Source organism: Paralichthys olivaceus, chromosome 22 (assembly GCF_024713975.1).
Source record: "Paralichthys olivaceus isolate ysfri-2021 chromosome 22, ASM2471397v2, whole genome shotgun sequence".
Classification (NCBI taxonomy): Eukaryota; Metazoa; Chordata; class Actinopteri; order Pleuronectiformes; family Paralichthyidae; genus Paralichthys; species Paralichthys olivaceus.
The window spans coordinates 8,732,329-8,758,087 of NC_091114.1; the positions used below are offsets into that span (position 1 = coordinate 8,732,329).

A 25,759-nucleotide genomic window follows, 5' to 3' on the forward strand; every position below is an offset into this window, starting at 1 on the left:
CGGCATTTCTCCCATCTCCTCTTGGACAGCTATATTTGGGGATGTCTTAATAGTGCCTGATTTTGTATTATTTCTATTTTATTTATCAAAGTTTTTGCTGCTGCCTTGTAAACAACACATCCACAGTCTATAATTGATCTAATTAGAGCTATATAGAAATATATATTTTCAACGCTCTTCTTGTCACATATACAGTACGTGTGTGTGTCTAAAATGTATTTATTTTTAAAACATTTCCTCTAATTTTGAACACTCTGTCACAAAGTGTTACATTGTTACTATAATGGCAATCCGTCCTCAAACTTAATTAGAAAAAGCAACAACAAAAAACTTTACACAGAGAATAAGTCTATTCTACAGGCTGGCGTCAATTTTTTCTGGTTTATTTTTCCATTTTTGCAAACAAACAGAAGGCAATGGCTTCTGCGGTCTGTCTTGCCCTGGTAAAAAAACATGAACCCTCCCTGGTGCCTGCCTGCTAATGTCCACCTAACCATATATACAGTATATTATCACCTGGTGCTCAGTATCTACCAAAATTTACCAAAAATAGCAAAAACAATATTATTATTGTGTTTTATTGTTATTATTCTAAAGGCATAATCTAACTAGTTATATTAAACAAAACAAAAAGAAAAAAGAAAACAAATGTTTAACTATTAAACACGAAATAAAACTCTGCGCCAAGCTTTGGGTATAATTTACTTCACCCATGCCACTCATTCATTTCCACAAGAGGCATAGTACATCAGGAGCGTTCTCGTATACAAGACAAAGTTCGGACCTGGGGCTGCTGACGCTCTTGCCTTGTTGTCAGTAGATCAGACATCCTAAGAGTTCTAAGTTTCAAATCAAATGAAATATATTTATAAAGCATAATTAAAAGCAACCAGAGTGCTGCTGCTGTCAAGTTTAACTGAGTTAGCACTACCTTTCTAAAAACACAATCAAATATTTGTAGAAACATATGCTGCAAATACATTTGTTAAACAATTTCACAACTGAGACACAATTGGTTGAGCAAAGGCATCAAAGGGGTTTTCATGTTAAGGACTTGGAAACCACTGTAAAGGAATGTGAACCTTTGATTTACATCTTGCCATTTGTGCTAAAGACATTTTAAAGCTGAACAACACTTGACAAAACAGGAGCTGCATTCAGTTTCTTGCAAAAAGAAAAGGTATTTCAAACATCCAGAACCATCAATTTGCTCCTACAAACCCAGAGCAGGTAAAAATAATATTTTAATTTCTTTATGTTATGTGTGACCCATCCATAAATCTTATTAGTTCAGTGTATAAGATATCTTTGACAAGGATCGGTCGACAGAAATTTAATATGAAATAATCCTTCATGTTTTCACTATTGTGTAATTTCCTGAATTGAATTGGTATTATAATTACACTAGAATGGGCCATTTAAATACATTATATTTACATCAAGAGTGGGTCCTCCCTATGGAGAGAGATGTTTTCTACAGTAGTCCAAACTGGACAAATTAATCACCTTTTTAGTTTTTAAGAAAACTGAAGGCTACCACAGGTTCTCTTTCATGTTTGGAAGGGGAGGGTGACATGAGAGGTATTCAGTGAAACATGCAACTCAACCACTAGATGTCACTAATTTCTACACACCGAACCTTTAAATGTTTCTTAACTACATATCATTGTTTTCACAGTGTAGATAAACAAATCTGTATACTTTGTACGTTAAGAAAGTTTGATTCAAAAGCAATTGTAGACGCAGATAAACAGGCGATACAACTTTAACAGACTGTGCACACACTCCTGCAGATTGCAATCACTTTCTGGCAGACGATCACTTTTTGGAACAACACCAGTTCACCACTTATTTGCGCAAGAATGGAGTGTAACAACGGTCAGCGAAACCCATCAATGAGGTGAGACGATCCTTATATCCATATTTTCTTCATGGGATTGTGTATGGACAAAACAATAATTACAAACCTGCTTATGTTTTGCTAAATTATTTTCAATGGATTTCTGTGAGCTGCAGTTACAGGAAATGTTTGTTGTGATCTGTCTGCAAAAAGGTGTGATCAGACTTACTCCTGCATGATGCTTAAACATGAGGTTGTCAAATTATATGAATGTTGACAAAAAGTTAGACAGACTTAAATACAGCACATGTTGCATTTATACATTTTCTACATGTATTTCTACTAATGTATATGTGCAGAAGAATACAAAATAATATATAAATTGGATGTCCACAGGAAGAAAGGATCCCCTGTGGCATTCAGTGGAGTTGTGCATGTCTTATGCAAAACACTCTGAATGGCCTTGTTGCTAAAATGCTGTACAAACTTTATAACTTATATAGTATTCACTATGTGCACCTGATATCTAGGAAGCAGCCCAGTTCTCAGAGAGCCCAGACTGGGTCCCTACAGACCACAGAGTACTGCGAAAGGTTTATTGATCCACGCAGTTATAAGACTTTGGCCTTCACAGCACCACAGGCAGACCCCTTCCATCCACTGGCAGGCACAAAGTACATGCCAATGACCACTTTAAGGTATGTCCTTTGTCTGTCACTATATGTGTACATGAGGGTATTGTGTATAGAGAGATAATGGGGTATGGCATGTTTTGAATCTCTGTGTAACTAATTTAAAATAGTCCAGATAAAAAAATGCTTATAAAAGTTCAGACATCAGCTCCTCTACTCTGCACTCCAGGTCCGCTACCTGCAGTACCTGTTCTTGAAGCTGTCCTGACTCCTCTTTCACAAGGGAGGCCTCAACCCCAACTTTTAATTTAATTCATGAAAATATGTTTCAGGAAAAAATATATCCACTGCAAACGGATGAAAGTCCCACCAAAGGCCCCAACACCGTTTTTGCCACCAGAGGCCCGAAAGCCATCTTCACCACCAGAGTCCCAAGAGACCCCAATGCCATCTTCGCCACCAGAGGACCCAGAGCCATCTTGGTTGCCAGAGACCCCAGACTCATCAGCGTCTCGATTCATCACCACTCACACATCTGATTTTGTGGTCCATCCACTGCAGCCCAGGGAGAGCCCTTTGAAAAGACCTTGCGCTATTTCCCATAATTTGATATAGATGGCTTCCTTTCGGGGCGGCAGTGGCACAATGGCACGTCCTTGGAGAGCCATCCTGGAGGGTCACCAGTTTGAGGGTCACCGGTTCGAGGGTCACCGGTTCGAGTCCCCTGCTGGACCAAGTAAGCAAACTGGTAGCTGGTGAGCTGCCAGCTTGCCTCCAGAGCTGCCAAGGTGCACCTGAGCAAGGCACCAAACCCCCAACTGCTCTATGGGCGCCGTATAATGGCTGCCCTGCACCCCCTCTGTAATGCATGTGTTGCATAAATTTCAATTGGGTGTAACTTACTGCATGCCACATGACAATAAAAGTAATGTCACTTTACCCCACATCTTTCATCCTTGTTCTTTCTGTTCTTCATTCTTGCAAATGATCATCAAATTTCCATCTCTCACGACTCGTCCATTTTAATCTCACCTTCTTGATATTTTAATATTGTGGTTAACTTTACTGGGCTCAAACAGTGGACTCCATTTTCCCCTAGTATCCCAATGTTCATTGTGGGAACTGTTGGGTTTATATATATTGTGTATATATATACACATATACACATATACTTCACTTCTATAGAAGTCATCAGTCATCCTTGACAGCACACTATGTTTCCAAGCCCACATCAATAATGTTACCAGATCTACCTTAATCTATGCCACATTAATCGCCTTCGCCCATTCCTCACACCAAACAGTGCTGCTTCTCATTCGCACCCTTTGATTCTTCCCATATTGATCAGTGTCATTCCCTTCTATTTGGTCTCCCTTGCAAATTTCTTCATAAACTTCAATTAGTCCAGAACTCTGCTGCTCGCATCACTCCAGTCCTTCAGCAGCTTCATTGGCTCCCGGTCAAACACTGCATTGTTTTTAAGATGCCGCTCCTCACCTTTAAGGCCATCCACAATCTTCCTCCTCTATACCTTTCTGAACTCCCACACCGGGAGGGTATGTCTCAGGTCTTCTTCCATCCACCTCATCTCACGTTTGACAGCCATGGAATCTAGAGCCTTAGCCGCTCTGCTCCACGCCTCTAGAACTCCTCACCACCAGACATTCGAAACATTGACTCTCTCCATTTTTAAATCTCATCGAAAAACTCATCTTTTTAAACAGGCATATTCAGTTTGATTGTCTGCCATTTTGCAAACTAAATGTTTTATTCACTGTTCATTTTATTAATGTTTTTGATACATTGTTTTTTGTTCTGTTTGTATCTCAGCCTTGTAAGGTGACCTTGAGTGCTTTGAAAGGTGCCTATTAATAAAATGTATTATTGTTTTTATGATATAACTCAAAACAGCATCAGTTTCCTTGTTAAAATAAGACAATGTTTTTTATCTACATTGCTCAAAAGAAAATTAGCCTTAATTGTCACAGTATAACAGCAAGTCAGTTAAATTTTAGGGATATCAATCTGTCCATTTAGGAAGCACAAGTGATAATGAATCAGTTTCATATGCTTTGGTGCAAATTAAAGTGACAACAGGTGCAATGGAGAGCAAAGTCAAGACAACCCTCAAAAGGGTAATGGTTTTACATGCTGGCCACAGACAGGTGCTCTGTCTTTATCTTTCCTGACTGATTCTTCTTTAGTTTTGTGTCCTGCCAGTGTCCTTGTCACAAGTGGTAGCATGAGGAGGTATCTGCAGCCGGATCAGGTTGCACAGGTAGTCCAGCTCCTCCAGGAAGGCACATCCATACGTGTGGTCGCCAGAAGGTTTGCTGTGTCTCCCAGCAGTCTTAAGAGCATTGAGGAGATACCAGGAGACCCGCTGTTACACAAGGAGAGCTGGACAGGGCTGTAGAAGGGCATCAACCCAGCAGCAGGACCGGCATCTGCTCCTTTGAGCGAGGAGGAACAGGAGGAGCACTGCCATAGCTGTACAAAGGGCCTCCAGCAGGCTTCAGGTGTGTATGTCTCAATTCAGTTTTATTTGTATAGCGCCAAATCATTATATACATTATCTCAAGGCACTTTACATAGTAGGTCAAGACCTTAAAATCTTTTTTTATATAGAGAAACCCAACAGTTCCCACAATGAGTAAGCGCTTTGGTGACTGTGGAGAGGAAAACTCCCTCGTTAACAGGAAGAAACCTCTAGAACCAGGCTCAACGTGAGCATCCATCTGCCTCGACCGGTAGCAAGGAAAATGGGGATGAGAGGGAAGATGGGTGGAAAAGAGGGGAGAGAAGAGATTGTGGGGAGGGGGAGAGAGACCATTTACACCCTCAGGTATCAGCTCTTACTAGTTATAATGAAAACAATAACAGTGTAAACATGTTAGTGATTATTAATGACAGCAGCAACAATTCATATAATGAGGAATTAGTTCTCTTCACAGGTGAACAGACGGTTCACACTGAGCACATGTGACAGGTGTGAAAGAGTCTGAAGAAGCTGTGGTGAATGTTATGCTGCCTGGAACATCATCAGCATGACTGGTGCAGAGAACAGTGTGCTGCTCAACGTGAGCAAAACTAAGGAGCTGATTATTCACTGCAGGAAAAGAGGTGCTGGAGCTGAGGTGGAGTAATATCACAGAGAACCTGTGACTGTCATCCGACATCTCCACCCTGGAAATTCAGACAATAATCATGCAACAAGTTGAGCTTGAACCAAAGACTAAAGCCTTTAATTATCTTTAGTTCTTTTCAAAAGAGCACATCCCTAATATTACATCACATTTCATTTAGCTGACGCTTTTATCCAAAGCGACTTACAATAAACCCAGAACAACAAGAATCGAGCAAGTAATTTGCTTCATAAAAGCCAAACAAAAAGTGCTACATGTAAGTGCCATATAAGTGCAAGAAAACTGGATTTTTCTTTATTTTTATCCAAGATGTAGTCGGTAGAGATGTGTCTATAATCTGCAGCAGAAGATGTGTAGACTTTCTGTTCTGTCCTGATGTCACTGGGGGAGATCGCTCCACCATTTAGGAGCCAGGACAGCAAACAGTTGCAGTGAGGGCGCAAGCTGATTGGCAGATGCAGAGCAGAATTTCACTCTAACTGGTTTTCTTTAACTCTCAAACACTTGAGGGGAACTAAATTTCTAGCTGATACAATTCAAGATAAGACAAAACAGTATAAACAAAAAAAACTAGTGAACCTAAGACAGCAAATACAGTAGTGTTCTAGCAGAAAAGCTTATTTAAAGGTCCAGTGTGTAAGATTTAGGTGAAAGGGGAACTATTGGCAGAAATTTAATGTAGAATCATCCTCATCCTTTTTACTAGTTTGTTTCATCTAAATTGTTTGAATTGTAGTTTCCCTTACCCCAGAAAAGGCCTTTTATATTTAAATACTTTATATTTACATAATGGGGACCATCTCTACGGAGGCTGCCATGTTTTTTACATTAGTTCAGACAGGACAAACTAAACACCTTTTGAGTTTTTATGACAACTGGAGGCTGCCACAGGTTCTTTGGTGAGAGATGTTCAGCTGCAACATGCAATTTTAACACTAGATATCACTTAATTCTACACACTGTACCTTTTAAGAATATACTCAGCCTAAATTTAGTTTTGATTCATTTTGCAACATCAGTCGTCTTTTTCTACAGAAGTCAAGTTTCTCATGTGACTATAACATTAAGTTCTTTGTTTCATTTATTATAATTTTTTTATTTTATTCATATTATGTCAGTATGATGTGCAAGATCTGACCTTACTGACATTTTTGTTTAGTATTAGTTTCTTTCTCATGTAACTTGATTTTATTGTAGTTTCTGTTTATTTTACAATTAGGCCCTGGTTCTGCATTACTCAGTTTACTTTTCATTTCATTTGCAATACATTTTTCACTGAACTGTTTAATTCTGCAATCTTGAAGCTGGCAAAATTTCCTCCAGGATTAAGTCTTATCTTCAATTTAAATGGGTTATATCACTGCAGGATGTTTTCTGTGTTTGTCTTTGTCAGAGTGAGGGGGACCCAGTGGGCACCTCTGAGGATGTGGTCTATGGTCTGGGCAGTCTCACCACAGGGGCCATTGGCGTTGATTCCCCTCTTCTGCCCTGGCTGTTTCCCAATGCTCTTTGCTGAGTGCTTGGCAGGACCTCGTTGTACAGGCCAGTCAGTCCCCTTCACATCTGCACTCTATAGATTGCTCCCAGATGCATGCTCTACACTGTTAAGCTTTTGTGTGATTTTAAGGTACCTTGACTTCTTTAATTCAGTCAAGCATTTAAACCCATGTTGTTTAACCTGATGTAAATTCAACAATAAAGATAGAAATGTGGTTGCATTTCCTATTGTCAAGCAATATGAATCATAGCAGGCAATGGATTTGTTGTCGTTTTTTATTGTGGCAATTCAAATACAGTTTACTTAGTTTTCTGGCTCTGTGCCTGTGCCTTCAGCACCTTGACGACGATCTTCTGCTCCTCAATCAGGAAAGCGCGCTTGATCCTACAAATAAAAGGCAAGAAAGCATAAATGCATAAGCAATTCAAATCTTGCACCAACATCATCTATGCCAGAACAGTGGATTTTAATCTGTTTTCAATTTAAAGTTCTCGTCACAGCCGCAAATTCTAGCATTGCCCCAGTTTCTCATGAGATGAGAAATACTTTTCTTACCTGTCGCGGACACACTTGGCGCACATGGAGCCTCCGTAGGCCCTGCTGACGTGCTTCTTGGTCTTGGAGAGTCTCATCAGAACCTGAGGTCTAACAGCCCGAATCTGTGCGACAAAGAACAAAGCCACGATCAGAACATGTTAGCAGCAGTGGAAAAGTGTGATTGTCTGCACACTGGCAGACAACCAACTTCTGGGTTGTAAATTAATCAGAAAAGTCAGCTGCTACATTTATAACAAACTAATGAAGACATGACCTCCTGGTAAAATCCAGAGAATTGGCTACAGACATTACCCAGGGTTTGCCTATCACACATGCACATAGCAGCGGGAGGTTTTCTGCATGGGCACACTCACATCATCAAATCCTCCACATTATTCAGAAGAGAGGTGGCTGCAGCTCGTAATGCCACACACTCTGGACATGTTTGTGTGTTCTCATGAATGACACCACTTTTTATTTTTCAGGTATGGTCCATAAAGAGCCATGCCATCATGTCCTATCTGACACTGATGTAGCAGAGGCGGGAGATCCACATGCTTTCATAGAACAAGGACCCTTGACCACACTAGGATGCTAGAACTCACTCCACGCAGTCTTCCTGGGCAGATGCCACATCCTGACTTGGGGGCCTTGCCGACCTTCTTGGTGTACAGGTACACGATGCGGTTACCTGGTGTCCGGGACCTGCGGGACAGGACGGTAATAATACTTGTCAGCCACAGCTGCAGCTTCACAGACACACACACTACAGGTTGAGTTGAAAAGCTCACTCACAGTCTGGTTTTGTTGGAGGCGGTGTTGTAGGACAACCTACGGCGGTACGTCAGGCGCTGCACCATTTTGAAGCTGTAAACATAATGCTCCCGGTTAGAAGTGATGCTAGGATGCTAACTCTGCTAGCCATGCTCCGAAGTGACCGACTGACCAAAACATTAACCCAATTCATTTAGTTTTGAGCGACAGGGACATTATGTAAAGCTTCAACTACACGTTAAATACGTTATTGGCGTAGTTGTTAGCGGCCATTCTCCATTATCACTTGTTTTCCATCAGCGGCCTCTCAGAGACTGGGGACAGCATGATTAAAAATACTCATAAACCCCTCCATCTACTAAAATCTCTACATCGTTGAGGACAGTTTAGTTTCTCTTAGTTATGTGCAAACTTTTAATCGACACATTTACTTCTAAATCGAAGGATTGCGGTGGATTTTCAGACTATAATCTTTGAGAGGAAAACAGAAGCCGCCATACCTGCTATCGCCGTAACCGGAAGAGGAAGGAGCAAGGCGTGTGTCAGAGGTTAAAGTTCCCCCCGAGCAAGACCGGCGCTGCCCCCTGCTGGTGCTCTGGGTTCCTCTACCAAAACACACGAGGTCAGTATGAAAACCCGTGGAGTGTAGAAACTTGATAACATGCTTTATTATTTTTTGATATTTGATTAAATTGTCCTCACCGATCGAAACGAAGGGGACAGAATATTTCCAGTGGGGCAGCCAATTGCAACCACTTTATGGTCGATTTACAGGTTGCAGTCCTTGTTTTGTTTTTTCTAAAAAAGTGTTTGAATAGAGGCAAAGCAATTATGGAAGGACATCCATCTTAATTGTATTAACACTGCTCACGTATGAGATAATTAGAGGAGTCCTCGAGAACTGAATGTTACCCCTAAATGTGTCCAGCAGGGGGAGGAAGTTTGCCATTTACTCCTGTGTTACTCTAAAGGGGAGAACATTTAGAGAGTTATACTCTGACAGCTTCACAGGCATCAATTCATTCTTTCACACATCATTTGTCAACTATAGAATGATTTCATAGCAGGATAAAATATCAATATAACTTCTACTACAAGATAGGTTGGACTTTAAAACAAGTAGTAAGTAATAAATCCTCTTAATCTGTCAAACATTTTGGCTCATAGTTTAGTGAGATCAGCACATGCAAACAGTAGAAATTCACGTTAAAGTGCATCTAATTTAATTGACTGTGTCTCTGGAACACTGTTTAATTCAAAACAAAAGGAATTTGTCTTAAATTATTTCTGTTTTGTCAGAATATCAGCTTTATATCATCTCACATTCAGCAGCACAAAAATCAAACCAACAGCCTTTTTTCATGTGTTTTGTAACACAGAGGTGCAGGTCAGAACAAGTTCTTGATGTTGCAATTGTGAACCTTTTAATTAGTTAATGACACTCATCAGATAAATTGACGTCCTATTTAAAGGCCCAGTGTGTACGATTTAGGTGAAAGGGAACTATTGGCAGATATTTAATGTAGAATAATCCTCACAATGTTTTAACTACTTCGTTTCATCTAAATTGTATGAATTGTAGTTTTCTTTACCCAAGAAAAGGCCCTTTATATTTAAATACTTTATATTACATCAAGGGGACCCTCTCTACGGAGGCCGCCATGTTTTTTACATTAGTCCAAACTGAACAAACTAAACACTTTTTGAGTTTTTATGACAACTGAAGGCTGCCACAGGTTCTTTTTCATGTTTGGAAGGGGAGGGTGAGGTGAGGGGTGTTCAACATGCAATTTCAACACCAGCTATCACTAAATTCTACACACTGTACCTTTAAAGCAACAATATGTAAGTTTTAGTGAGCAAAATGAGTCACCACTTGTGGCTGCAGAGGGCGCCGTTGCTCTGTAAAAGTTCCATAGCTTTAACCACAAGGGAGGAATTATTTTAGAGACTGTTGTCTGAGAGGCAGAGTGGCTCTTTTTTACATGTCCCAGCATAGGTGTCATCTATAATACGGTTAATACAACAAGGCCGCCCTCTATTTTGTGTGGTTGTAGTGGTGCAGCTGAGTGACACACCTGAGAGGACCACAGCTCTATTGAATGAATGCAAGTGGCTGCACCAGTTTTTATCCAGCCTGACAAGTCAAACTGTCCATTATGGAAAAAAAACCTGTTCACACTTAATGACTTAGTCCCACCTTTTTCTACAGGTGAGGACACCAAAGAAAACGTATTTTAATGGCACGATGACTCGTCCTCACCCCCTACCACTCACAACAACATTAAGCTCCTCACCTCACACATACACCAAGATATCCTCTCTCTAATATAACTGAAAGGAATCACTGAAAAACCTCCCTAATTCAAAGATTTATTTTGATTTACAAAACTCGCTCCTTTTATATTAGCACACTGGGCACATCACACGCACATCAAAGCTTAACAGGTCCTTGAAAGTATTTAGGAGCGAGGCTGTTTATTGCTCTGAAAGTGTTGATTAGGTTCATCATCACAACCATTCCCATAAATCCTTTTGAAAAGTTTATTTTTTAAATATCTGTAAATGATCTCAGCTGGCTTTTTCTGCAACACAATTTTCAAATTATTATTACTCATCTCAAAGCATCTGTGCCTTTTGAACATTTCTCTGTAAAAGAAACAGTTCATGCTGACATGGCCAGGTACTGGAAACTGCAGCGTCCAAATGTCCAATCTCTAAAAATAAGTGCAACTGCCCTGAATGTCTCCGTAATCAAAGAGGTGCTGTATCACAAAGCTCCGCCAACAGATGGTGAGCTTGGCGCCCTGTTCGTTGGAAGCATTTGGCAAAAGCAAAGTTCACTGACTACACAAGGCTCTGTACAGTGTGTCTCCTCATTGTATCTTTTTTAATGGAAGACACTACCTGTCTGGCTTGTGCTTCACTTAATCTGGACTCGTTATGGGCTGCATTTGGTTTTTCACATTTAATTATTTCACCCTGTTTTTTTATTGTTTCATTATCAATACTAACAGAACAAACCACTCAATGATGTTTGTCATGTCATTATTTAAAGCTGACTTGAAATGAAGGCTACATATGGTGCAATTGTTTGTGGCCACCACATGTAAAACCATTTCCTTTTTGAGGGTTGTCTTGCTTTTGCCTCTCCATTGCACCCATTCACAATCACTTCTTCCTTGATATCCCTGAAGTTGAACTGACTTGGTGTTATACTGTGATTATTAAGTGTTCCCTTAAGTCTTTTTGAGTGTGGCTTGTCAACTACTTGCACCTTATTTATCCTTCTATATCTAACTTAATAAATAACCCTCAGCTCCTCATATGCAGAATGTCGTTTTTTTGATAACCTGTGTCCTCTATAGGTGAAAGCTTGTTCGACACGATCTGTTAAGGGAATGATTTAATTAAGTCCAGATGTGACCTGAGATTAACCCGTTGTACAAGAGAGGTCTCCGACAATGGGCGCCAGGGAAATTTGCGCCAACTGGGGGCACTGAGGTGCATGTGCGCACAAATAATTAGTAGTGCCCACAGGCACTCAGCCTCAGACCACATCTCAATGGAATGTGTAATTTCCATCTTAATCCAAGAAATTCAGGATTCTTAGATAATCTGAGAGGATTTTTGTCTTTAAATTTTGAGGAAGCCCCACGTCCCCTCCCCTGCTCTGTCAGTCCTGACCAGTCAAAGATGAACCACATCACCTTAAGTGCACTTGGTTATGCAAGCCTCCCCATCCTCCCCACCCCAAACCCCCACCCCTCCATATCTCCTTGGGCCTTCTGTGTAATCTGCTGAGATTTAAACCTGCTGCTCCTGTTTAATAAATCCACTGCGATTAAAATAGGATTACAGCTCTGCCTTCGCCTTCCTAATGACATCAGAGCATGAAACATTTTTCCACTTTTTTTTTTTTCCATTCGTCGAGTATTTTTTTTTTTCCTCAAGCTCACTTGTTCACTCGCTCCCTTCAACTAACCAGAAGGGTGGCAGTGATTTTCAACTTCTTTTCCTCCCCTGCTTCCAAAAACACATCCCTGCAGCCCAGCAGGTCGGCCCATCTGTGGGACTGTCAACGGGAGGATTAACCTCATAATGCAGCGCACATCCTGTATCAATGGCGTCCTTCTTTACAACAGACTTCTCAATGAACGATGACAGCCAAAGAAAAAAATGCTGCAGCGTTTGGTCGTTGTTTGATCAAAATTTGAAAACCTTGGCGTAAAATCGAAAGGCTACTTTTTGTCTTCGTCTCATGGATATAGAGCCGTGAGATATTAAGTAACAGCTTCCAGAGGTCACAAGGACAAACTACATGCGTTGTCCCACCTGCTTTTAGTCATGTGAAGTAAAGGATGGAGCGAGCAGATCAATAAGACTCCTCTGTCCTGTTTGTCCTTCCATAGCATTGTTCTGTCCTGCGACGGTTAAATGCTGTATGGTCCCAGAGGGCAAACATTGATTGGATTTTTCACTTGTTTACTTGGGCTAAGCTCATGACCCCAGCAGAGAAATCTTTTTAAGATAATGTATTCTACCTTAATACTGTAGCTTAACAGCTTTCAGCCAAATGTAGAATGTGGACATGTAAGTGGAAGTGTTCGTGGAAGTGTTCGATTCTGCAGCTTCGGCAGAATTTTCAGTTTCTGATGATGATGTAAAAGGCTAATAATGGCGATCACATTTTGAGTTAGAAGTCTCACCTCAGAAAAAATACACTAGTACCTCCTTCCTGCAATGGATGAGTGAAATCTTTCAGCAGGGTCGATTATGTGCCATAGTCCATAACATTCATGTTTCCCTGAGGATGAACAGGAACTATTCAATGATACCAATGATCTATATGCAATAGCTAATTCGGTTCCTGACCCAATAACTGGAAATTGAATTACATAATAATCACTATTTTAATTATCACGATTTAGCATGCTAACACACTAAACTTAGATTGTGACCATGTTGTTGTCATTATGTTGCGTTAAAGCACTACTGTGCCTGAACCATGTCAATGAGCCTCTTGCAAAGCTGAAGAAAAAACGTAGATCATATTTTTTGGGAGGAATGTGCTGAAATCTTTAAATTTTATGAAGATATATAAAAACAGAGATTTCCTCACCAAAATAAAAAGCAGGCAGAGTAGAGATAACAATGTTAACTAGTTTGAACCTATCACCTTTGAAAATGCTGGCTGTACTACACTTTACTTGGACCACCAGTGAAAGCAGTGTCTTACTGATCAGTGGATCATCAATTCATTAATTTATTTTAGAGCTACTAATGCTGCTAAAATGATTATTCCCACCCGCCCCTTGTTTTTCAGCTAAAATGGTCTCTCCCATGTTATCTTTTAACAGCCTTGCTATTGTGTTAAAACTCAGGCCATTTGTCTTTCGGGGGACATTTACTCTACCTCGTTGATTCACTATTTACACTCCGAGCATCCCATTGGTGCCTGTGCACAGTTTGTTTTGCTGACTGCATTTTCCTAAGGGGCAGGTGGTCTATCCAAGCCTCTTTGTGCAGACCTGTGATGGTGGGGGGTTGCTAATATGAGGGTTTCAACATCTAATCCACAGCAAGTCTCTTAGAAAAGTCTCTTAACCCAGGGCTCTCCACTTTCACTGCTTCCCTCATCTGTCAAGTGTCAGTAAAATGTCCTTGTTTATTAGAAATACTTCAATACACTGCTTCAGTCAATTGTCCTTTCCTCTCCACCGGAAAAAACTTGCATGGTTATCATCGCCCTGTCTATCCCCCGCTGCCCCCTGCCCCATTGCTGACAAATCCATACAACTATGTGGGGCACAAAGGCTCGGATTTAGCTGTCGGGCCAAAGCGAGGGTGGGCCGGGTGGGGGGCAGGGGGCAGGGCCAGCATGGAAATTTCTGTTGTTTTTGTCAGAGCACAGATTTCGGACAAATCAAAACAATTGCCACCATCACCCTGTCCAAACCCCCTTCCTCCCCACCGCAACCCACCTGACCGGTGGCAAGTCATCACTTTTATGCTGGAAACATTGCCAGATGGGGGCGGCCCGTGAGGTGGCGTGCAGCAGAGGCTTGCGTATGCACTGGGGGGACCATTGTTGAAAAAGAGCTGACAGCCTGGATTGGAACTCATTTGATAGGCAAAAATATTGACAGATCTAAGTTGAAGAGCCAGGCACACCGGCACTTTTTGTGACGATGATGTTTACAGATAAGATGCATGTGCTCATGCAGCTAATTATTTCAATGTAAACCGATCTGATATTGTGACAGTGTTTGTGAAGAAGAGTCAATATTCAAACTTACTTTTTGATTTACTATCTGCAGAAAAGTTTATAACACAGGGTCAACATACAGATAAGTGGGCTTAATCCCAAATTTAATTGAATCTTTTCATCCCCACTCTTCAAAGTCAAAATGTAATTTCCCCAAACTTTAAAGTTGAGGGCACTCTGCTGATTTTTAACATTGGATTTATATTAAGTTGTGGTTCTCACGAATAACTGTAATAATAATTTAAATAATGAAATGAAAAGGAGCCACGATTTCTTTAATGTCTTTTAGGTGCAGATAATTCTGGATCCTACATTTCCCATAATGCAAGTCACCAATGCTCCCTTAAATTGGAACTTGAGAGTTTTGATGTGAGAAGTCATGTACACAATTCAAGGGGCCGCATTCGTATATTGATTACGTCACAGTGGTGTGAGCAGAATTTCTTTCAGTTTGGACATGATTGGAAACATTTTGGATTATGTCAGTGCATTAGTCAACAAAATATGTAACATAGGTCTCGTTGTTTTTTGACATTTTAAAGAAGAATGCCTACATATTATATCTTTAACTTATCATCCAGCAAAAAATGTGCTTCCATGGCCTCAGGTCACAGTTCGAAAGAAAATCCTGTGCTCTGAATTTAACCTTAACCCATTATTAAAACCCCACTCCTCAAGTTTATATGTTGAATCTCAGTTTGAAAAAAAAAAAACGACAGATTTCACAGGTTGGAAAAGTACTCCCTCTGAAAAGTAAACTGAACTTTGTGTGTAAAATTGACATAATGCTCTTTAATTCTTCATAATGACAGATGGGTGGTGGCAAAAACCCTGCTGCTCAGTCCAGTCTTATCAAACCCCAGCCATCTGATCGATGCACCCTACTTATGTGTTCATTCACCACTCAGATCCTCTTTATAATCAGCTTGACAGTCGCCACCAGCTTGTTCTTGTGGAAAAAAACGTGGGCCTGGTTGGTGAGGAAGCCCAGTGACAATAGCTCCGGTGTGAAAACCAGTGCATTATGGATGTAGTGAGACAATCGATCTCAATCACTTTGAACAGAATTAATAGTCATCTGGACATTTGGGTGCGATCTCATTCCACTTGGAGGCACTTTGGTCCAGTGATAGGGAAATGTGATTGACTTTTACTCTATGAAGGTTAAGTCTTCATGGGTTATGAATAGATAAATGCTGATTCACTTTGTTGGAAAGAGTTAAGATGAGTGACCCTCGCTAAAACCACAACAACACAAGTTTTCCTCCCAATTCTAGTGTTCTTATCCAATAAATTGTAAATATGTACAGTAATAGAATAAGCATTTTCCCCAAAATATCAAAATACTTCTCCAAGGAACATTTTGGTGTGATGGAGGCTTTCACATCTAACGTGATGTTTAATGTAGTTATATTATCGAATCAACTATTAAAAGACTTTCAGAGGGAATGTTGTCTTATGACCAATAACTACCACTAAGCTAATACTGCATAATGCATTGTCGTCACAAATGTCTGACAATTGAAAATCTTCGGTAACTCAAATGAATGCTGTGCTCCCTGTTAGGTAACAAGAGGCGGCTACGGTGGAGAGGAGAGCAGAGCAGAGAGGGGGCAATCAATGAGGTCAGTGAATCATGATTTATCATACAGCACCAGGACATTAGTGTCACACATACTTTGTCACACTGTGTGGACATTGCATGTCTGGGTCTCCCCAGCAGGGTTTGACCCGTCGACTAATGCTAAGTTGTTGGGGAGGGGGTTATTTGACATTAGTGGAGATGATGCGGCCCAGGGGCCTGTACAGATGAAGCCTGGGTATTGGTGACACATTCAAAATGAAGCAAACTGGCATGTAAAGAATGCATACGCATACTAAATACTAAAAATGCCAAAAACCTAGTGAAATATTGGAGAATTAGTTTAGTTGCTTTCTTGCTGTGATTTAGAGTAGAGGGTTGATACCACTATCATGGCTTTGTAGTAAATATCAAACTACACATAGAAGCTGTTAGCCTATAGCTTAGCTTTGAGTTAGTTAATTAGTAAGATAGTTGTATACATCTCTGTGAATTTCAAATTGCTTTAAAATTGGAGGAAACCTCGGAGGAAAAACTTATGTCCAGGTGCAGGAACTCAAAGTGGTTAGAAAAATGTAAAAGACCTACATTTCAATGGGCTTGAAGCATTAATATACACCAACATCATCAGGGTAAACTGACACAGAGAGTATTTGCAGTCACTACAGGTGTGCAGGGGGAACATAATATGCAATACCTTACCTGGCCTCTAGGGGCAATTTACAATGAATGTAATATGAAAAATGGAAGAGATTGCTTTTGATTTTCTTTGTTCAGAGTGTTAGCGTGGCTGGTCTCAATCATTCCAGTTTTACGACTGAAATGGTCATGAAGATGAGGAGGCAATTCTCTGTCTTGATTCTGAGTCTAAAATCTCTGATGCTGATGACCTAGACAAAACCAGTTTGAGTGCATGGACCTGGATTCTTCATGCCATTCTTTTAGACATGTTTTATATCCCCTTCCATGAGCACCAGTGGGACACCAGTAGCGGCCTCTCTCTTGCTTTAATGGTTTTAAATTGCTTTTCAACCATCGTTTGTCTTAATTTTCAACTTGGAGCTGTATTTTGAAAGGTGCTGTATAAAGTTCACTATTCTATCCTTGTCATTATTATTATATAGTTCACAATAATATACAATATGATTTAGAAATTGCATGCAACTGAACTCAAATATATATAATCCAGTCTTACAAAGTGTGTGTCTGTGTGTTTTTAGTGGAGTAAAACAGTAATCCTGCGCGTCGCAGGCTATCTTTAAGAAATGGATCCAACTCCGTGCAATATATAACCTTGAAATGACCCAAGCTCTTCGTATGCACCGGCTGCTGAGCTGAAGCACATCCACCTGTTCCGTCACCAGAGGAGTAATCCTAATAATGACGATAAAAAAATAAATAGTTCCGTTGCAGTGTAACCACGGCAACTCCTCCCTCAATACGCACCAGCACCAAAGCCCCCGCCGCGTGAACGGAGCAGGGGAGGATGCGCCGTCTGCAGCTCACCTGGCTTCATGCACACAGCAGCCGCTTCACGTGGTGAGCGCAGCCCGGTGAAATATTCTGCTTCACGGTGATTTGTTTTATTTTGTAATGTTCTCTCATCCGACCCGGGAGGGATGCTGCTGCTGCTGCTGTGAGGTACAGAGGTGAGCGCAGTTTCTCTCCTCTCCCCTCCTCTTCCAAAGCTCCTCCTCTGTCGTCGGAGAGCGGTCACATTTTTTTTTTTGCTCAATGAGAGCAAGAGGGCACCGGAGAGGAAAGGATTTCCGAATCTCAACGTGCTGCTGTGCCTGAGCGCCTGCTTTTCCTCGCCTCTGTCAAAGGTAAGGTAATGACCGCGGCGCGTCCAGCAGCCTGTCCGCGCGTCATGGCCATGCTCGTCGCCTGGGGGGGGGGGAGACTGCTGCTGGGCTGCTGTGGTCGGGGATGATGATGTGATGATGATGGAGCTGATGGTGGTGAGCTGTTTGTTGTGTGCTGGTGCCGCTGCGTAAGGGCGCAGGCACCAGTGAAGGGCAGACAGGGAGGGTGGACAGAGTTGTGAGTGGAGCCGGAGGGGCCGTGCATCCGCGGGAAGTCAAAACAGGACGGGATGCGTGTTTTCTATCTGCTTTTACCTGAACGGCGGCGCCACAGCGTCAGCCAAGTGGTGTCCGTTCACCGTCGGCCTTCGCATTCAGTCCCAAATTCCCTGGTAAAAAACAGAAGATTGCACATTTTGAATATACGTCCATGCGGCTTGCTGGACAGAATATTTCTAAACCACCTTCATCATCATCATTATCTCGGACCAGGCAGCAAGTTTCTCTTCTATGCTTGAGTCTCTTGTGGTTTCAATTTACTTGCACTGTAGTTAAAACACTGAATATAAAAGTATGGAGTCTATTCTTTGTAATGACTGCAAATCTCACTTAGATCCTCTATTTATCATCAGATTAATTTTTCATTTCATGTGATATAGAGATTAACTCCAGTGTGCTCGGAGAATCATCCTTATTTGATTACTATCAAAACTATGCATTAAATATACATTTTAATCTGAGTATTCCACATGTAACTGGTCATTTTTTACTTTAATATTTGGCTTAATCTACAACGATCTCTTTTGGCTGTGGTCAGGAGTAGATTATCCCTGATTAAAATATTGCCATCTCTTCCAAAGCTACGCCGATGATGGTACTGGTTGATTTGGCTTTTGTTTGTGAAACTTTTACTTTTTATTTATTTTATTGGAAATATTTTGTCCATGGATGAAATTCAGTTAGCATTTGCTGATTGCTTGACCGATGGCAATTATCAAAACTGGGTAAAGAATCAATGAATCTTTGTCTCATTTAACTTTCCAGTGTTTAAAATAAACAGTGAATTTTAATATTTAAACCAGTATTATAATTGTTTTTGCACTCTGTTGACTTTATTCCCTAACTTAATCAAAATTTTTCTTCTTTATTCTTTTGACGTTTGCCAGCAGAGGCTAATATGAAGACATCATTTGGCAAACCAGACCCTGGAAAGCACCAACAATCTTTTCAACTCAATTGAAACTGAAGACAACACCATGCTTTGTCTCCATTAAAACCTGCTCCACACCCTTTTCCTATCTATTCACTGAGAGTGAGGACACCACGAGCTGCATAGCCATGGGTTCAGATAAAGCCTGCATGGATACACGAGAGCGACGACCCATATTGGGTGCTGCTTGCAAGCGGCAGAGTCACCGGTGTCTGCGGAAAAAGCTGAGGCCTATGCGAATCTTGGGGTTAATTTTCAGCCTTGTGGCCATAAGTGCTGTCTACCTCAGTGCCTTGACCAGGAGCTCAGGCGGTCTCAGTGAGCCGGCGCTCCCCCAGGAGAGTCTCCACCAGTCGGCCCCCCACAGGACTCTGCTTTTCACCCAACACCAGAGGGACCCCAATGTGTCAGCCGACATTCCTATAGCCATGAAATCTACAGCAAATAGCAACAAGAGCCAGGGGGATTACCCACCCGACGCTTTCACCCTTGAGGAGCGGCGCCAAGGGGCGGTGGCCCTCCACATGTTCGGCATGATCTACATGTTCATTGCCTTAGCCATAGTGTGCGACGAGTTTTTCGTCCCGGCGCTCACAGTCATCACAGAGAAGCTGACCATTTCGGATGACGTGGCAGGCGCCACCTTCATGGCGGCGGGAGGCTCAGCCCCAGAACTCTTCACCTCCATCATCGGCGTCTTCATCTCACACAGCAACGTGGGCATCGGGACCATCGTGGGCTCGGCCGTCTTCAATATTCTCTTTGTCATTGGGATGTGCGCCATCTTCTCCAAGGAGATCCTCAACTTGACATGGTGGCCGCTCTTCCGCGACGTCTCCTTCTACATCCTGGATCTGATCTTGCTCATCATCTTCTTCCTGGATAACATCATCTCCATGTGGGAAAGTATCACTCTGCTCTCGGGCTACGCCGCCTACGTGATCTTCATGAAGTTTAACAGCAACATGGAGGGCTTCGTCAAAAATTGCATGAGCAAGAATCAAGTGGTAGAAGTAGCGGTGCAGCCCAAGGTGAGTTGGGTTCTTGATCTATATTATTATCATTAAGTTCTCCCACCACCTTCCACCACCATCTCCTATTAAATATAATTATATATAAAATGTGGAAGTTTCACTACGTGGGCAGGAGTGCATTTTACTATTTTGGTTGAAAAAAATGACCTTAATGTCATTTGCATAGTCACGCTCATTCTTTTACACATTTCATGCAGCCAATGTGTTTCTCAGACTTGCTTTGATACTTGTTTCAGATGAGCCTAAAGTGAAAATGAACCCAGTTTGTTAGTGGAGACATGTTTTTCAACGCCACACTGTTTCCCTCTCAGCAACCAAATGACCATTTTCAAATGAGATTTTCACAGATCTCCTGCTCTCATAGATCATTTAATGTGTAAAAGCTGACACCAAACATATGGTTTATGACACTGGCTCATAATATATGTTCTTGGCATTAGAACCTGCTTTCTACAGTTAAACTGACCATTGGCCGTTAATATGGCTGGAGCAGGGCTGACATACAGTATTCCACTGTGGGATTAATAAAACAGAGTCAAATGTGTAATTCTGGGTTAAGCTCTACAAATTGTGTCCCAGTCTGGCAAACAAATCCCTTGGAAAATCTCAGGAGCTATTTTTTCCCCAGTTAAAGATTTCCCACACAGCAAAGTTGTTGCGTAAACATGTAGCTTGATGAGGTGAACCACAAATAGTAAATAGTTTCAGGTTTGCTGCGAGCGTCTTGTTTGTCCTGTGCTCGCCTCCATGTTTATTCTCTTCAGGCTATTTACAGACAGTTAGTGCAGTAATTTACTTAAAAATAAATCTCTAACAGTCAAACTGAAAAAAACATTGCATTACTTCACATAACATTCGCCCCCTCAATGACACTTGAGGGCAAAAGACGCTGCAGTGCAATTTGATACCGGTGTAGAGATTATCCGGACGGATTTAGATTTCTTTGTGACATGAGATGGAAATTAAATTTAGAGAAAGTTATATAGTAAAGCCTTCATCAAACCAGGATTTATTCTGGGTACATAAAGGATATCTAAACGCCAGGTTGCACAATGTCGAGAGAAACTCTCGAAGAAGCCAATGCCGCCATTTGCTCTTCAGCGTGTACACGAAAATGCTAAAAATAATAACGCGCTCTCTTCTTTTTAAAGAGCAGTTGTTTTTTTCTCTGTCCTATTTGTGCTGCATTACTTTGATTCAGAGATGAGTGAGAAGTGAGGTGCACAGGCTGAGTGCCAGAGAAGACTCAGGTGACCTTGAGGTGCAATGGATTCTGGGTACTTTGGCCAAGAGAGAGGTGTGCGTTTCTGTGTATGTGGAAAGACAAACCTTTCATGATGGGGAAACCGGTTCCTTCATCATGTCTCATCTCCGTTATTTCTTAAAGCACATTTAGATTCTCCTCTCTCATGCATTGGGGTTAAAAATCCCTCGGCTGCAACCCTCAGCATCCTGCCTTGAAAAAACGTACGACATCATATTATTTCACCAGGTACAGACTGCCAGTTAAACTCCTTTTTAGCGTCGGGGTCTACAGGGTTAATGAAACCATAAAGGCACAAATATTATTAGAAAACGATCATCTAAACACCCTTTCTTAATCAAGCTCTGACGCTTTGGGGACGTGTGTATTTCAAGACGCAAGAGTGTTATTTTGAGATTTAATTGGCAATTTCGCAGGCATGTGCGTGTTTCATACATGAGCAGTGGAAAGTAAGACGAGAGGGCAAGGGCAACGATAAGCGAGAGATTTTCCTACAAAATCTCGGATCAGCTTTGTCTGTCTGTGTTTTTAGGTGGCAGTCACAACTATTATTTATAAAGCACCTTTCGAATCACAGGTTGCCTGTGTTACATAAGTTGCACAGCAGAGGCCTGGTCACCTTCGGTGGAAAGTCAAGCTTTTTGCAGCTGTGAGTAGGGCCCCCGCCGGAGTATCTAAAGCAGCGATCAGTCTCATAGGGAGTGAGCAGATCAGATACAGGCAGGAGCCGCACCATTCAAGGCATTAAATACAAGCAGCCAAGTCTTAAAATCAAAATCCAAAACTCACAGGTAGCCAGCGAGGCAAGGGTTGTTGTGATGTGCTCCCTACAAGCCTCGCAGCAGCGTTTGGATACTCTCTATGTTTTGATGAACCGAGGGCAGTTTTTCTACAAGTTAATAATTTGAGCATCTCTCTCAGTGGATGCTGTGCCCTTGGAATGAACACTTGATTAAAATGGCCTTCCCTGAGATTACTTTGTGCATTATGATATTGGGATGTCCCTGTTGTGTGTTACATTGCACAGGCAGTGAGCAGCAGAGGAGAGGTGGTGCTTTGTCATCCGCAGGTTGCAGGGCTTCAGGCCATCAACGATTTACGACATAAATACCACGTAAAATTAGATTCTGAGAGAAGTGTGATGTTCTACATTTAGAAGTCATCAGTCAATTTTGTACCGTCTGTGACCGCTGCCTTTTATGTTGTTGCGTAACCGCCCCTGCTGTGTTCTCGTTCTCTGAAAAGTTTCTTTTGTGCAACTTGTGTAAAAGTAAACTTCTTTGATTATAATTCCTTCGCTCATAAATTGTGAGAGCAATGCATTTTTCACATGTATTTATTTATTTTGTGACGTGAAACATTATTGATTCAGTACAAAGACACCCGTCAAATCTCACTTCTACACAGAGGATACTGGTTTCTTCAAAGTCATTGTTAAATGAAAGCAGTTCAACGGTCAACCTCATCATTCAAAGCAATAATCTCTCAATCCACTTAACACAGCCGTGAGTGCTACATAATCCTATGGATTTACGACTGATTTGGAATTAGGGCACAAATGCATAGTAGAGTTTTTTTAATTTCCCCAACAAGTTCAAGGTGTGATTGAATGTGGATCGTTTCTTGGTCTTTCAAATCTTGGCTGTAGAAAAACCCCTGCAGGTTTGAAATCCTCAAGAAATTCAGTCACTCAAACTATTAATGTTGATGCTAATGACAACTTAAAAATTGACTGAAAACTTTGGTCTCAACCAACCCTTCAGGAAATATGTCTCTTAACTGCTGAACGTGTTTACTAGCTAGCCGTCAACTAAAGCCCCTTTTCCACTGATAAAAAAAATGCTAACCACTAACTTTTCCTGAAATGGGAATGGCAAAAATCTACATTCACACCAGGGTCAAATTACTCTTTTTTTATTTATTTTGGCAGTCTTGATGCTATTTTGGATGTTATGACATGCATTGAACTTCCGGGCATTTACAGCCTTAAATGCGTCTGTACCTTTTAGTTTCCACTTCTCAGGAAAAACGTGCAACAGTTTTTTTCTTTGTATCGCATAAGATGCAACACTGGCGAGATGGCAAGATGTCCGGCACCCACATGATGCACTGAGGGGTAAAAAATGAAAGCACACTCATCTCCTGACAATGACTAAATAGTTAAATGCCTCTTTTTAGTGGCTTTACGTGCATTTAAAAACTTTTCGTGTGAAAGAGGTAGGCAGAGTACAGTTGGTTTTAATAGCTTTTAAAAAACAAATGCTTGTTTCATCAGGACACAACAATGCAATTCCTTTCTGTTGAACCAAAATAATTGGGCTGAATATGCTTAAAAGTCGTGGAGAACTGCAGAGTACAGTGGTAATTCTCTGTAGGTTTCTAAGTGCATTTCACATACATACGTTAATTTTCCCCACTGAGGATATAAAGAAATTGCTTAACTTTGAATTTTCTTCACCTTTTGATTTATATAGTCAAAGACCTAACAGCTCAATAACTCAGTTTCATATACGATCTTAGGATCTTGTAATCCACTTGATCCTCGTGCATGATGTGATTTCATCTGTTCATCTTTGACAGAAGCAGATGTTGGATGGAAGTGTTTATCTATTAATTATGGCCTGGTTGGTGGTTAATACCTTTGTTTACCTAATGAGTGCTAAGCTGCTGGTTAATCTTAAAACAAGGGCGCTCCTCCTCAGCCCAGAGAGTTAGGACACCACCTCTGCCATCCTAACTCTAATGACGCACAGCCGTGTAAACTGTGGCAGCCAGTCACGTTTATTCTGTTTAAAATCATAATGTCCTTTTTAAAATCAATTTAAAACCATTTACAAGACAAACATGACAAAGCATATACAGGTTAAGGGGAAATAGTGTCACTTTAAACTAGTGATTTCAGATAATAAGGCCTTAAAAGTGGTGTATCCCCAGATAGCATATAGATGTTAGCCACTTCAGGCAATGATGTGGCAATTCTGACCTGTGGCCTGGACTAAATGGATGTGAGCCTAAACTTGTCCAGTTGTACAATAGCAAATGTGGCCCTTATGTTTTTAGCAAACCCTATTCAAGCCACCTTTGTTTGACATGTGGTAATGCTATGGTTTACTTGTGGCCCAGATCTGGCATCAGGTGCCATCATGCCACGTGGTATGTGGGCCAGATGTGAGATGTGTAGGATGTGGGCCACATCTGGGCCAAATCTGTTTTGCTATGAGGGTCTGGATAAAGTAACATTAACATATCGCAGTGTGATACAATAAAATTGTCCTGCAAAATACAAAAGTATTTTTGTTGTTTGGTTGCAGTAAATGTATCGTGCTTCCACAAGTCAGCCCCCTCTGCGTTCATGCCAAAGGGTGAGTGGAATGTCACTCATCTTGGGAGGTTGAGCGGTTCGTAGGTCAAAGGCGGCCACACTATGTAATATCACTGCCTTTAATTGTTGCACGTTCCATTTCAGTTAAGCCTCTTAGTCTAGTTGTGTGGTCGGTGACTTAACGGGACCGAGTTGACTCACGCTCTGTGCACAAAGGTCTGATTGCTGAGCACTGGGTCACTCGGCATGTGCACAGGGGTTGGAAAAGGTCACCCAATGCCTGATGCCCCTCATGCCCCATCTGAATGCACACATCTCACGCTGACACACTCGGTGAATCCTCTCTGTACACACTGAAGAGGCACAGCTCAAGGTCACAGAGGAGCCGCAAGCTGGAATGATCATGGCGGCACAAGATGGAGGAGTGGGAATATCTCTGATTCAAGCATTTTTCACTAGAGAAGCAACAGATGTGTTTGTACTAGATTTGTCTTTGCATGCTGATGGTGTTTCAGTGGAGCAGCCATTTGTCCAAACCCCTTTTCTTTTTCTTTCTGCATGCAAGAGGAAAGACACAGTAAACCATGCCAATCAATTCTGTCTTCTGCGGAAAACTCCACAATGAAAGTGGTATTATTTTTCCATTCCATTCTTGACACACCTATTGTTACAGATTTTATCGTTTTAAAACTTGTGTATCTCTGAAAGAGGTCAGGTCTGACATGGCATGAAGTCAGATTTATTAGGTGCTGCAGAGTAGGCTTACTCCGGCCGTACATGGCATTAGAAGGGTCTTTCATCATCTGCACACCCCCTCCTCAGGGCCACCTCACCAGGCTGGCCTGGG

General features: G+C 41.4%; 2 protein-coding genes across 9 annotated transcripts in view; one reads left to right on the plus strand and one right to left on the minus strand.

The window, feature by feature from the left end:
• Positions 1-7,377: 7,377 nt before the first annotated feature.
• On the minus strand, positions 7,378-8,989 carry rpl34 (ribosomal protein L34). Its single transcript, XM_020095727.2, has 5 exons — positions 8,928-8,989; positions 8,449-8,520; positions 8,259-8,358; positions 7,672-7,775; positions 7,378-7,500 (listed from the first exon to the last, which is right to left on the minus strand). The coding sequence occupies exons 2-5, from the start codon at positions 8,511-8,513 to the stop codon at positions 7,416-7,418; spliced, it is 354 nt and encodes a 117-aa protein (XP_019951286.1). The 5' UTR covers positions 8,514-8,520; positions 8,928-8,989; the 3' UTR covers positions 7,378-7,415.
• Positions 8,911-25,759, plus strand: part of LOC109634907 (sodium/potassium/calcium exchanger 2) — a 48,501-nt gene continuing 31,652 nt past the window's right edge. For 6 of the 8 annotated variants that reach the window (XM_069518704.1, XM_069518708.1, XM_069518709.1 and 3 more), the window contains exons 1-4: positions 8,911-9,049; positions 16,262-16,320; positions 17,498-18,103; positions 19,252-20,323. In XM_069518704.1, coding sequence (XP_069374805.1) covers positions 19,421-20,323 — 903 coding nt within the window. In that variant the 5' untranslated portion in view covers positions 8,911-9,049; positions 16,262-16,320; positions 17,498-18,103; positions 19,252-19,420. Of the gene's footprint in view, positions 9,050-16,261; positions 16,321-17,497; positions 18,104-18,321; positions 18,475-19,248; positions 20,324-25,759 lie in introns of those variants that run through there. The other 2 variants (XM_069518705.1, XM_069518706.1) reach the window with 2 other exon arrangements.

Bases quoted from the DNA above. Each gene is read 5' to 3' on its own strand.
- rpl34 (XM_020095727.2), bottom strand. From the start codon at position 8,513: ATGGTGCAGCGCCTGACGTACCGCCGTAGGTTGTCCTACAACACCGCC. The intron at 8,359-8,448 runs GTGAGTGAGCTT...CCTGTCCCGCAG, and splicing joins GCCTCCAACAAAACCAGACT to GTCCCGGACACCAGGTAACC. The intron at 7,501-7,671 runs GTAAGAAAAGTA...TTTTATTTGTAG, and splicing joins GCCAAGTGTGTCCGCGACAG to GATCAAGCGCGCTTTCCTGA.